A 14,817-nucleotide genomic window follows, 5' to 3' on the forward strand; every position below is an offset into this window, starting at 1 on the left:
TTACGTTATTCCACCAGCTTAACAGTAATCCGTTTGTATTCAATAATTCAAATCAATGTTGACTATAGAATTTTGTCGAGGAAACTTTACATGGAATTAACTGTTTACTGGAGGTTTTAAGCAATATGATGCCCTTAGAGAAAAAGAGTATGAGTGCATAAAAGCTTATTTCTAGAAAAACGCGTATGTTATGTTTGGAGGCCTCATATAAATTGGAATTAATTTTGAGTAAAATCTTGCAACAACATATAGCTGAAAGCTAATGGTTTTTCAACGATTAAGATTAACATTTTTTAAAGATTTTCTAAAATTTGCCCAGGGGGGCGTTTAGCTCGACAATTTTTCAAAAGGGGGCGCTGAGAGAAAAAAGTTTGAAAACCACTGGTGTAGAAGAACCCTACCATTTGCAAAAAAACTTGTAAAAAGAAGCCGTGTTAGAAAAACTAAGCAAATTCTAACCGCGTTGAAAACCTTAGTGTATGTTTTTACTAGAACACAATAAATGCTTAAATTCAAGAAAAAGCTTACAATCTGAATGGTTTTTGGACAAGTTGAAGTGCATATTTAATTAAGATTTTCAATATATCGTTTTTCATCCTTGTACTATACTATAGGTTCAATTTTCAAGATTTGATTATTCAACCAAAGTATCTGATTCAACATGATTTTGAATTCCATTTTTTTTATGAATTCTGAACGAGGTTTGTAACAGTGCAAAATATGATTAATGAAACTCAGAAATAGAATTCAAAAACACGAAAATTCACAATTTACTGTACATATCTGGACGTTAAAAAATTTCCTAAGCTTGAATTTCAATCCAATATGGAAAATAGTTTCATCCAATGCATGGTTTAAATCAGACATATGTATAAAGATTTTTTTTTTAAATTTTGCGTTCATTGTTTGAAATACATTTGAAAAGGCAGGACTTGGTATCTTCATTTCCAATTAGAAGGCTCACTGAAGGTTCAGAATGATGATACCTTCTACTGAAGGGAGGGGAGGTTGGTGGGATAGGTCAGCACTCTGATCCCGTTTGATAGAACAGTTTTCATTCCCGGAACAAAAACGAGCCCCAGGGAGGCATAAAAACTAAGTCCGCTGAGAAATGCCGCCTCTAATCATCTGTCTGACCAACAGCTACAGCAAGTAGTCTCACGCCCCATATCATGGTGCTGCCGTTTGATGGCGCGTAGTTAATCTGTCAAAATCATCGCTACCGTCACTTGGTTGTTGCGTTTGGAGGATAACGAAGGATTGTGTAGGAATCCACGGCGCAGGTAAGGTTCGAAACATTTTTTTTGAGACCTTCTCCGAGAAGTCATGTGTCATGTCGGCCAGAGATGTGTGTGACGGGAAAACGAAGGCTCATAAAAAGTAGCAACAAACCAACATTTGAAGGTGAAAAAGCAAACGTTCAAAACGTTACAAAACATATAAAACAGCAACGCTGACGACGTGGTAGCGAGAAATGTTAAGAATAAATCTTTTTCTCATGTCTCGGAAACGCCTGGTGGTGGCCCTCGGGATTGACAGAAGCGCTCTCGTATGGGACAGTTTCGTCCCTGACTTAAATCAAACGCTCCCCCGGAGTTTGGAAGGGAGGCGTCCGCGTATCTATGTATGTAGTATAAATACCTTGTGGATGGCCAATGGCCAACAGAAGAAGTGCGTGCAGCAGCTACGACGACTTTATCGTGTAATCACGACATTTAATATACCTTGGCGTGTTACCCCGCGTTCTGCTGCCTTGAAGTCAGACGCGTCTGCTGGTCATGGTTTCTGTTTTCCCGTGCCGCCGCGGTTTTTTTTCGTCTCCTGGCCAACACCAGCCGATATGGGGGTCTAAGTTAGGTGGAAGTTCTGTTTCGTTTCGTTCCGTTTTTTTATGAGTGCTTGTCAAAAGTCTACATAGTGTTGTAGCTACAACATGCTTTGACTTTTCCTAACTGCGCCATTTGTCGCGCACTTTCGGTGTAAAAACATTGCTGCTGCTGGAGGGTCTCGCTCGGAACCTGACGGGTTCTGGGAATGACGTTTTGAAGGATGGTTGGATAACAACAATTCCTTTGAAACTTCAGAACATGGATGAAAATTCTGGTGGTGAGTCAAGGAAAAAGTATCTAGTGACCTTGAGAATGAACCGTAGCTGACCGAGGATGAACCTTGACGTTGTTAGGTCAGGGACGATAAATTTTATCGTTTACGTATAGCTAAGTTTATCTTTAGAAGCCTTCAAAAAGCTTAACATTCTGTAATAGAGTTGTTAGGCAGAGCATTCCGTGGGAATCCGTGCGTCATGTTCTAAGTTTAAATAGCTCTCAGTTAAATTCTTGTGGCAGATTTGTGTTGCAGATTTTGTGTTTAAGTCAAGAACTATGTATTTAATACACATAAATACAATAAAGTTATTGTTTGTACCACATTGTTATTTTAAAGAGTAGTTTTCAAATCGTGAGCTATTCATAGCGTCTTTGGGCGAACGATATTTTCGATAATGTCGGAATCGGTATAATATTATTTTTCCCCATCAGAGTCGTTTTCGCTATTTTTATCATTCTTCGTCATTATTTAGTTAATTTTTTGTCATTTTTAGCCTTTTGTTTGTATTTCTTTTTTTTATTTTATTTAATTTTCAACTATATGACTTTTTTAGTATTTTATATTTTTTTAAATTAATTTTTTTGTTTTTTAGTATTTTATCACCATTAAAGATCGTAAAAACATATTTATGGTGTTATAAGGAAATGTTGTTTCTAAACTAAAAACTGTTCGTTTTTGGCACATGTGCAATAATCGGATGTTGCCGAAAACGGTTTGTAATTTCAAATTTGTTGTATTCTTGTGAATTTATTTTCGGCATATGGGTGAAAATGTATATTCTTGGAGTAAGAATATCAGAATTGAAAATTGATAAAGATGGGTAGAAAAGTTTAGAGAAAATTTACGGATGTTGAAAAGAGCGAAAGAGTATGTTTGCTAGGAAAATTTATTAACGTACACCATACTTTACCCCGCAACGTTTTATTATTTACATGAAGAAAAACCGAGATAGAGGTGACATTACCTTAGCCTATACAATAAAATATAGTTGGTCCGAAGCTTGCATGTGGTGAACATGTATACTATACGGGACATGTGTAGCCCGTCCGGAGTAATGTCAGTAACCATTAGACTGGCCCACAACAACAAAAATCCTTACATTCCACGCGGCACCCCCTAGGTTGGTGCCTTTAGGTGAAAAAAAAATTAATTTCTGAAGGTTTCAGATCATTTGGCAGAAGCAAGAGCACTTGAAGTAAAGTACTTGAAATTTGTATGGAGATTTTCGGCAAAATGTATGAAAAATCGACATATGTACTTCGACTCTTTGTGTTCTAAAATTTGTTTTCAGTATGCTAGAAAGTTCATAATTTCAGGAATTGTAGTTCAAACAATCACAAACAAGTTGGTAGATTATTGTGACGCAAAACGAGTTGACTGTGATGAGTTATCCGCAATTCAATGTGTGATTTTTTTTCGCATTTCTTTGATATATCGTGAACAATGTATATGTGGATTATTAGTACTAACTTGATCGCATTGTCACACAATGCGTGCTTTTATATATTTATAGAATAAAACCAAAGTTAGGGTTGCCATACTATAGAATCAGTTCATACTTAAAAAAACTTTATCAAATCTATTTTAAGATCTTCAATTAAATCTTAAGATTTTATTTGGGGCTTAGATTTGAAGTTTTAATAATACAATCAGGAATTCGTTCAATTTTACTTGTTTTTTGGGATTGAGGCATTATACAAACATGAAGGGGCCACAAAAATACTCTCTTATTCTACTTTTTAATCATTATTAAACCTTCATAAAAGCATAAATGTGTTGTATTTTTAATGCTCATCTGAATAAGAAACAAAAACCACCAAGGTTTTTTTTATGGACTTCTCTATGTATAACTTTTACATTTACTTATAACTTTTACATCCCAGGTATCAAAACCTTGTATGATTTTTTAACACCGGATTCTTTTTTCGTCAAGTTCTTCTCCATTATTTTCATGATAATGAATGTTAGACTGATAGGTCTGAATGCCTTGGTTGAGTTTTATCTTTTTTCCTGGTTTTGGGAAGAAGATCACGCGTGTGCAGACCTGTCCGGAGCTCCGAAGCTCGGAAACAACACCGTTGAGCCACCGGATCACAAACTACTAGGGTAATGCACACACTACTTGACTCGCTCGATTGATCGCCGACTGACTGACTGACTGCTCAGCGTACACACTCATTGGGGATGACCAAGGGTCGGTTTAATCCATTCACACATCCCCCTCCTATCCTAAACAAAATAACAATAATAGAATTACAGAAGCATAGTTTTTAATTTTGAACACGTTCGTTTTTGCACTCTGAAAATGTCTACTAAACTTCTTAAGTGAATGCTATAAATTAGCTGATGTAAAGTACTACGAACTTACGAAGCCTCTTGACTAATGTAAAGCATACAAATGCGTGGCACATGCTATATTTCACTGCCATCTTTATTTCAAACTTCTTATTATGATATGGTCTTTTTAATATTTTTGATAAACTAATATGTTAAACCAAATTGTATTTGTATTTGTCCTCCATCCTTATATTTCAGATTTATACTGGATCACAAAAAGTGTCCCTAATCAAGAAACAAAAAGGACAAGTTGGATCGCACTGGTTTTTAGGCTAGTCACTTCTTTATGTTTTGCTCTGTTCTGCTTATGTTGACGTTCCGTGAATTTGATTTTTTTTCCTTGTTGGGTTCCTACCACTGCGACCAGATGTTTGATCTTTTGTGGTTTGTCCCCTGTTTAATGTGGCTAATCAAGATAGATCACTCTGATTGCAGCAGAGTGCAGAGTTTAGCATTTTCCCAATCTGGAAGAACTACACGAATGAAGTTGACAACCTTCTTGGAACTTATAGAATATATTTCTAACGATTACACATTTAATCTCTGAATTAAATTGAGCTAAGGTACACCAGGGTAAGTGTGGACGATGGCTATTAAAACAATACTGTGGACTATTTTTTTTAAACTTTTAATGCAGCATGTTCAATTTACTTGTAATCTATCCAATAACTGTGAAAAAGATACGATTCCGACAATAAAGGATGTTTACATCGATTTTTTGCGAATTATCTATTGTCGAGGTCGATGTCGAGGTGATTCATCTTTTTCAATTGCAAATTTCTCGTAAACTAGCTGACTCTCGACAAAAAACTCTACATTGAAACAATCCTTATATTCGAAACAACCAGTTAGGAAAAGAAACGGCGATTAAAAATGAAGAATAAGGAGTTTATTCACAAAAATCTAAAATTTCCTCTTCAAACCCTACCTGGGGTAAGTGTGGATTGCTTTATACTGGCTTGATATTTACATATTTTTTCAATTTTCTGTCCTTTATCCAATACAATTTAGCTATATTTAGCATTCAGATCATGAAAAGTTGGGAAAAGTGCTTGTTTGTTCTGGAATAAGTATATATTTTCGATAAAATCGGATCTCGTGTGTTGCAACTTAAATAACACACATTAATTTTTGAAAGACGCCTTACTAATAGCACTATGAACTTTTCACAAAATTTTAGACGGTTCGAGCAATAAAGTATCAGATTCAACCAAGAAAACACAAATTTGTTGGAAATTTCCTGAAAAATCAGTTTCAGGGTTTCAGAAAACATTTGGTATGCTCCTCACTGACCACCTTTAAACTCAAGGTGCAATATCTTACATTCATTGATTTACCCTCCAGACAAGCTTTCGCCACTAGATCAAAATGTCAGTATGTATTGTAAAAAAATCAGACAGTTAGATTATTTCGTATTTTTCTTCGCAATAACATCGTATCAAAACTATATTCTTTCTCGATAGTCTTGACTCATCTGTGACTGAAATTTGATCCAAAATGCACAACACGTGCCTTCTCTTTTCCGTTTTAAGTTGATTCCTCAAGTTGTCCTATCAATTCGAACTGTAAACAATTCATCCAAACAATTTTCTCGAAACGCTTCATAGATGGTTCTTTCCTCAAACTGTTATTTCAACCAGCTTGATTTAAGATTCGATCATGTAATTAGGCTATTCTCTCAACTCGTCATTTAAGTTCAAGCTTTCCTTCAACTCGCTTGGAATTCCTATCGTTACGCTCCGGTTGTCCTCCCAACTTGCCTTTGAATTCCAAGCTGTCCATTCAACTCACTTGAAGTTCTCATCGTTACTTAAGGGCTGACCTCTCAACAGTTCTTTGAAATCCAAGCTGTCCTCTCAACTCGCTTGAATTTTGATCGATATGTTCAGGCTGTCCTCTCAACTCGCCTTTCCATTACAAGCTGTTTTTTCAACTTGTTTGAATACTTATCGATATATTCAGGCTGTCCTCTCAACTCGCCTTCGAATTTCAAGCTGTCCTCTCAACTCGCTTGAATTCTTATCGATATGTTCAGGCTGTCCTCTCAACTCGACTTTGAATTCTAAGCTATCCTCTCAACTCGATTGAATTCCGATCGATATTTTCTGGCAGTTATCTCAATTCACCTTTGAATACCAAGCTGTCCTCTCGACTCGCTTGAATTCTTATCGTTATGTTCAGGCTGTCCTCTCAACTCACCTTTCAATTTCAAGCTGTTCTCTAAACTTGTTTGAATATTTATCGACATGTTCAGGCTGTCCTCTCAATTCGCCTTCGAATTCCAAGCTGTCCTCTCAACTCGCTTGAATTGTGAACCACATGATCAAGCTGTCCTTTTAATTCGCTTAATATCTCATATTCATCAATACCAATTTTGGCGATATTTCTGCTCATTCGATAATCTGCTCATTCGTAATATCACTTATTTCTCACATTCGAAACTACGGGTTCCCTTTTTTCCATTTGACTGAAATAGAAACCAACAACGTAGTTTTTTTTATGCTACAAATGCTCTTACTCAATGGGTATTTATATTACTCAGTTTGTTTAACAATGGGTAACTTGTAATCCGTTTGATTTTAAAGCGAGCTTGACTATAATTATTTCTACGTGAATCTTAGGATTCGTGTTTTTCTTTTCGGTCCGCTTTTCTTTTCTCCAACCTCGACTTCCACAAACCGCTCCAGCAAGTCAAAGAGAAACACCTGCCACGGTCGCCAAATGCGCAGACCTGTCCGGAGCTCCGAAGCTCGGAAACAACACCGTTGAGCCACCGGATCACAAACTACTAGGGTAATGCACACACTACTTGACTCACTCGCTTGATCGCTGAATGACTGACTGACTGCTCAGCGTACACGCTCGTTGGGGATGACCAAGGGGCGGTTTAATCCATTCACACAACGCGCACCTTTTTCCACTGATTTTGAATATGACAAAGGGCTATACGGGCGACAAACATCTCTACCAAAGTGTTACCATTTGTTTTGATTGATGTATTTTTAATATTATAATTACATCTCCACCAGCAGCTTTGAATGGCTCGAATGTCCTTATTGTCCAGTTAATCCATATTTCTTCGATGGATAACACATTAAATAATATGTTTTTTTTATTATTTGGCTCATCAGTAGTTTGTATGGGATTTCACGATGAACAATATTTCAATTTGATGCTTGTTAATATCTTAAAACAGAATTGTTTTTTTACTTTTATTTTTTAAAGATTTACTTCCCAAGTAACAATTTAGGTTTTATAAGGGACTCCATACCAACTATAAATAAAAGCTATAAAACCTCGTCCGGTTATGTAAGGATCTATAAAACTGCAATACAACGCTTAGTAGCACAAAAAGGCCCTTCTGCAGTTGGTTCTGCAGAGCAAATAATAAAACCTTGCCAATCCAAATCAACTTTCAGAGTTCTGTGTGAATTTCGCTTATAAAACCTATTTATTATATTATTTTCATCTACAAATAATTCTGCTCCGGAATTGGGTTTTCAATAATAATTTACAAAACAATTGAATCTTATTCAAATCAAAAATGAAAAAAAAACAAAGCACAAAGGATATGTTAATTCTTTAGGTAATTCAATGCTATTTTCTAAGCCGGAATGCTCAATACCTGTTATTTATTTACTTGCGCTTTCAAATTTACCGCATAAAGGTATGAGAAAATTTGTAAAAAATTGTGGGCCTGCTGTAAATCGTTCTTTTAAACAGTAAAAAACCGATAAATAGATCGAATAAATATTGCTTTCAACTATTGAATCATCTTTTGGTTTGTAAATAAATTTTAAAACATTATCTCAGCAATAAGGATATCCAAATTTATAATGCGTGGGTTAGGGGATAAGGGTTAGCTCTAAAATAGAAAGATGTCATTTATAAATTCACCTTCCATTGTTGACATTATGGTCGATTGAGAGAACCTGAATGTTGTAAACCAATTATTCGACCGAATAACTTTTATAAAACTTTTACAGCGTTTAGAAGTTTTATTTCCTTATAAACGGTTTATAGACGCCACAAAAAGTTATTTATTGGCATGTTTAAAGCCTAAGCCACTTGTAATGACCGTATAAGAACACGAATACTAGGAATTGGTTTGAAAGGGCTTTTATAAATCTGAACAGGTTAATAGGATGGTATAATTAAACATTTTCAAATCCTTTATCTTTTCAAATATAAAAATGTTTTATAGGACACTCAAAGTGCCTAATAAAAATCCAATCTCAAAAGTTTAATGTTGTTATATAAGTTGGATATATAATGGGCGTGTAGATGTCCTAGAGACTAGTTGTAAAAGGTTATTATTCAATGATTTTTAAACCAATAATAGATATTATACGACCTTTATAAACTAGCGTTCAAAAATTATAAAACCAATCTGAATTTTATGTGTTACTTGGGTTAATAAAGGGCAAACACGAAATTATTGCGACACATTCAAGATGGCATAACATTTTAACCACTGGGTAAAAATCAACCAAATTTTGCACACTTTCTCATTGATGTGTATTGTTTACATGCTGTCAAACTCGAAGTCGTGATTTTCGATTCAACGAAAATGAAGGTGAACCAACGCGAGTCGAGCGAACAAATTCTTTCTAACATCTGGAATTTCCTGACCTTTCGCACCGGCAGTTGGGAAAAATGTTGAACATTCAACCGTCTCCAGACTGTTGAAGCGGTTCCAGGAGCGGTTGACGTTGGACCACGGCAAAGCAGCTGGAAGAAAACCGGGACCGGAGAACAAGAAGTCGGAGGGAAAGGTGAAGCGGATGATTAAAGCAAATCAAACCATGATTTGGCTGGAAAGATCGGCATGGCGCAGAGCTACGTCCAGAATGCAAAGAAAAGAGCTGAACTGCATACATACAAGGTACCGAACTTCCCAAATCGCGATGAGCCATCCTAATTAACTGAAAGTCACAAGCACAACCCTTCATCAAGATCATTCAAAGCTCTATTTTGGCTGAGTAAAGGGTTTATGAGCCTCGATCAAGATTGGTATAAATCTGCTGTTTAACGAAGCATAAGTAAACGTCCTAGTATCTACTGGGAGACGCCAATAAGAGATTTATATACTTCCTCAGTAAATTTCATTTACCTCGTCTACATTTCAAATTTATTCTGTAGAACCAATTCAGAAAGAAAAAACATTGCTTTAAAACTACCCAATCAGTGAAATATACCTGAATAAGTGTGAAAGAAAAGTGAAATTCTTCCTGTTCCTTGTTATTGTTTTCAATCAACAAATGAATTAAAAAAATGAACATTCAATCAACAAATCTGCGAGCATAGAGCATTCGATTGAGCCAAACAATGCATTCGGGAACCAAGCTGCAAGCAGTAGATCGGTACCTGTCATTAATCCAACCGCGCAACAACGACAATATAGGAATAGGGTAGCCAATAAAGAGAGAAAACTCCACACGGCACTACGGCACACTTACCTTCTGACTTCGTGGATTTTTCGGCTCCTTGCGTAGATCTTCGGGCTCACGTTTGACATTTATAGACTGCGATGATGGGTGTGAACCAAGCAGTATGCCTTGTATGTCATTTTGCGATAGGCCTGATACGTCCAGAGGCGTGGTTTGGCCGTTAATTTTTGCGGTGGGGTTGCTGCTGCGTAGCGGGAATGAGAGAAAGAGAAAGAGAGAGGGAGAGAGAGAACAAAAATAAAAACATTAGTTAAACGTGCTCTCGGTACTCATAATAAATTATATTGTTGTGTGTATCGTTGCCGTTTTTCGTTTTGTTGCCATGCCATGCCATGTGTGATGTGGTGAGGTGAGTCGTCTCTGTAGACGCGGTTTCGTTTCGTTTTGTTGTTGATGATGTTGAGCTGAGTGCTGTTTTCTATTAATGTGATGATGGTTTTTCGAACTGTGCTACCTACTTTAGCCAGTGCGCGAGTTACGCTCAGGTCGTTACCTATGTTCGTTCAGGTGGATGAGTGACAATTAAAATGGACTCGAATGGAGAGTGGGATTAAGGTAGTGAGCCGTTTAATGAGCAGGAAGACTCTCATAAATCACGTGGATCGATCTTCCATTCGGCTTCATTTTCTCTGCACTCTTCGACTCATTCATTTAACAGAAAAGGCGGAAAATTCAACATGGTTTAAGAACGGTCTCTGATATCAAAACAAAACTACTTAAACTACCAGCAAAAGTGCAAAGTCACTTAGCGCCGATACGCTTAAGCCGAGAAAAGAGCCGGTTGGTTTTGTTAATTTATCTGTACGATTGACGTACTCCTTTCGGGCTTTAACGCTTTTATTGAAGCGTAATTAAAGTATATAATATTTTATAAATTTTATTATCAGTATTAAATACGCCGTGGTTTTAACCTGCAAGTAACGCGTTGCCATAAACAATTTACTATCATTTTAACGACGCGCTCTGCGCGGTTCTGTTACGGATTCAGTGTCTCGTGTTCCATTTCTGTTCCGTTCCGATTCGGTTTTCTTTATCTTGTCCAATTTTCTTCTGCTGATGAGGCGCATAAACGCACACCCATACAAACGCGTGCTGATCATCACTTAGCGTTATCGGAGGATCAGAAGCTGATCAGTTGAGAAAGTTTTGTCTCGGTTTTTATTGAGATGTATGCGTTAACCCTCAAATGTCCAATGGGGGACACTTTGGGAAGAGTGAAAAAATTAGTTATGAAAAAAAAAGATTTCTATATCTGTATTTTGGATTTAAGACAAGATCCCTACGATTTCAGATTCAGATTTGAGATTCAGATTTCAGATACAGATTTCAGACTCAGATTTGAGATTCAGATTTCAGATTCAGATTTCAGATTCAGATTTCAGATTCAGATTTCAGATTCAGATCTCAGATTCAGATTTCAGATTCAGATTTCAGATTCAGATTTCAGATTCAGATTTCAGATTCAGATTTCAGATTCAGATTTCAGATTCAGATTTCAGATTCAGATTTCAGATTCAGATTTCAGATTCAGATTTCAGATTCAGATTTCAGATTCAGATTTCAGATTCAGATTTCAGATTCAGATTTCAGATTCAGATTTCAGATTCAGATTTCAGATTCAGATTTCAGATTCAGATTTCAGATTCAGATTTCAGATTCAGATTTCAGATTCAGATTTCAGATTCAGATCTCAGATTCAGATTTCAGATTCAGATTTCAGATTCAGATTTCAGATTCAGATTTCAGATTCAGATTTCAGATTCAGATTTCAGATTCAGATTTCAGATTCAGATTTCAGATTCAGATTCAGATTTCAGATTCAGATTTCAGATTCAGATTTCAGATTCAGATTTCAGATTCAGATTTCAGATTCAGATTTCAGATTCAGATTTCAGATTCAGATTTCAGATTCAGATTTCAGATTCAGATTTCAGATTCAGATTTCAGATTCAGATTTCAGATTCAGATTTCAGATTCAGATTTCAGATTCAGATTTCAGATTCAGATTTCAGATTCAGATTTCAGATTCAGATTTCAGATTCAGATTTCAGATTCAGATTTCAGATTCAGATTTCAGATTCAGATTTCAGATTCAGATTTCAGATTCAGATTTCAGATTCAGATTTCAGATTCAGATTTCAGATTCAGATTTCAGATTCAGATTTCAGATTCAGATTTCAGATTCAGATTTCAGATTCAGATTTCAGATTCAGATTTCAGATTCAGATTTCAGATTCAGATTTCAGATTCAGATTTCAGATTCAGATTTCAGATTCAGATTTCAGATTCAGATTTCAGATTCAGATTTCAGATTCAGATTTCAGATTCAGATTTCAGATTCAGATTTCAGATTCAGATTTCAGATTCAGATTTCAGATTCAGATTTCAGATTCAGATTTCAGATTCAGATTTCAGATTCAGATTTCAGATTCAGATTTCAGATTCAGATTTCAGATTCAGATTTCAGATTCAGATTTCAGATTCAGATTTCAGATTCAGATTTCAGATTCAGATTTCAGATTCAGATTTCAGGTTCAGATTTCAGATTTAGATTTCAGATTTAGATTTCAGATTCAGATTTCAGATTCAGATTTCATATTCAGATTTCATATTCAGATTTCAGATTCAGATTATAGATTCAGATTTCAGATTCAGATTTCAGATTCAGATTTCAGATTCAGATTTCAGATTCAGATTTCAGATTCAGATTTCAGATTCAGATTTCAGATTCAGATTTCAGATTCAGATTTCAGATTCAGATTTCAGATTCAGATTTCAGATTCAGATTTCAGATTCAGATTTCAGATTCAGATTTCAGATTCAGATTTCAGATTCAGATTTCAGATTCAGATTTCAGATTCAGATTTCAGATTCAGATTTCAGATTCAGATTTCAGATTCAGATTTCAGATTCAGATTTCAGATTCAGATTTCAGATTCAGATTTCAGATTCAGATTTCAGATTCAGATTTCAGATTCAGATTTCAGATTCAGATTTCAGATTCAGATTTCAGATTCAGATTTCAGATTCAGATTTCAGATTCAGATTTCAGATTCAGATTTCAGATTCAGATTTCAGATTCAGATTTCAGATTCAGATTTCAGATTCAGATTTCAGATTCAGATTTCAGATTCAGATTTCAGATTCAGATTTCAGATTCAGATTTCAGATTCAGATTTCAGATTCAGATTTCAGATTTAGATTTCAGATTCAGATTTCAGATTCAGATTTCAGATTCAGATTTCAAATTCAGATTTCAGATTCAGATTTCAGATTCAGATTTCATATTCAGATTTCATATTCAGATTTCAGATTCAGATTACAGATTCAGATTTCAGATTCAGATTTCAGATTCAGATTTCAGATTCAGATTTCAGATTCAGATTTCAGATTCAGATTTCAGATTCAGATTTCAGATTCCGATTCAAATTCCAGATTTCAGATTCATGTTCCAAACTCAATTTTTTGGTCTCGGATTCAAATTTCCGGCCATAGATTGAGATTTCCTCTCATATTTAAGGCTTAGCTTTCGGATTTCGGATCCAGAGTCAGATGCAAATTTAGAATATCTTTTTTTAATTATATCATTATAGGGCCATTAAAGGGTTGGCATCAACTTTGCTGCTAAACTTTGAACTGAATTCATTAATGAAATCACTCTCGAGTGTCGATCAGCTTTGCAGGCAGAGAATTACCATAAATTCTTGATAACCTCATCTGTTTGAAAGAAAATTGGGCAGTCGATGGGGACGAAAATATCCCCCTCTCCGCGAGACAATACAACAAAATAAAAAAAAAACACAACCCGAAGGTGACTCGTTAAAAATTTTCCAATCTTTATTGAACGCTCCGTTTCGGTGGTTTGAGTGGTGTTTTTTACTTTGTCTTCGCGCTCTAGATGAATACACCCTGCTGCCACTATTGGAAAACGAAACAGAAATAAAAAAAACTGCGATAATCGTAAATTTTGAATGTATAAAAAAGCTTAATCAAAAGAGTCGAACAGGGAATAAAAAAACGGCACACAATAAGAGAAGAATCTAAAAAGTATGACAAAATAAGGTGTTATAAAATTTACGACCCCCCTTTGCTTATTTGCTCCCTGAAGCCCATGCGGTGAGAGCCCGAGGGTTTTCCCCCTCTTTTTCTGATGGAAATAAAAAGTGTTTCGGATCTTTGTGTGTCCCAGTTGACAAATTTTTGGTCAATTAATAAATTCTTGCTGGCTGCTGCTGCCTTTTGTTCCAAACAGAGCGATTGGAGTTGAGTTTTCTTTTTTCTTTCCCATTTATGCCGATCGAGGCTGTCGTGTGCTTTTTATGCTAATATGGTCTCGGAGGTTGTTATCTTCCGGCATCCAGCGGCATAATTGAGTCTTGTATCCAGTCAATATCATTCAAAAGTCTGCCGTCTATTCTATTGATTGGCCTTTGTTTATTTGGTAGTGAGATTTTTAGAAAAGAATTCAAGCAAGACCCACCAATAAAAAAGCAACGGTGCAACGGTGGGGCATAAAATTCCACCGGAAAATGACAGTTAGCTTGACACGTTCTTTTAAACGGAAGATAAGCCATCTAGAATTTTGATGAAAATAGTATATTTGATAATATTAGATAGGTATGTTATAATTTAGATAATTCTCTTATTTTTCAGTAGTAGAACCATGAGGGATCCAATGATTTTATAAACGCTGAACTAAATAGGTTTTATATTTCCATAGATTATTGCTTCAATACGATACGGTATTCATTCCTCTTTTCCGTTACAAAAGGCATAAGCATGCATCTTTATTCATCCGGCTTAAGGGTAATCCAATCACGAACTTATTGCAATGAAATTCACCAGCAGCAGCCGAATAAGTTCTATAATACCTTCCACTGTCGTTCGTTCCCCATTATAAGTACGATCACTCGAAGTTGTCCGC

At 35.7% G+C, this 14,817-nt stretch overlaps 1 protein-coding gene across 3 annotated transcripts in view; it reads right to left on the minus strand.

The window, feature by feature from the left end:
• The window catches only part of LOC129758316 (protein grainyhead), a 581,995-nt gene that overhangs the window by 141,817 nt on the left and 425,361 nt on the right, over positions 1-14,817 (minus strand). For all 3 annotated transcript variants that reach the window (XM_055755800.1, XM_055755801.1, XM_055755799.1), the window contains exon 4: positions 9,903-10,077. In XM_055755800.1, the coding sequence (XP_055611775.1) occupies positions 9,903-10,077 (175 nt within the window). The remainder of the gene's footprint in view (positions 1-9,902; positions 10,078-14,817) is intronic.

The sequence above is a fragment of the Uranotaenia lowii genome, chromosome 3, assembly GCF_029784155.1.
Source record: "Uranotaenia lowii strain MFRU-FL chromosome 3, ASM2978415v1, whole genome shotgun sequence".
Taxonomy (NCBI): domain Eukaryota; kingdom Metazoa; phylum Arthropoda; class Insecta; order Diptera; family Culicidae; genus Uranotaenia; species Uranotaenia lowii.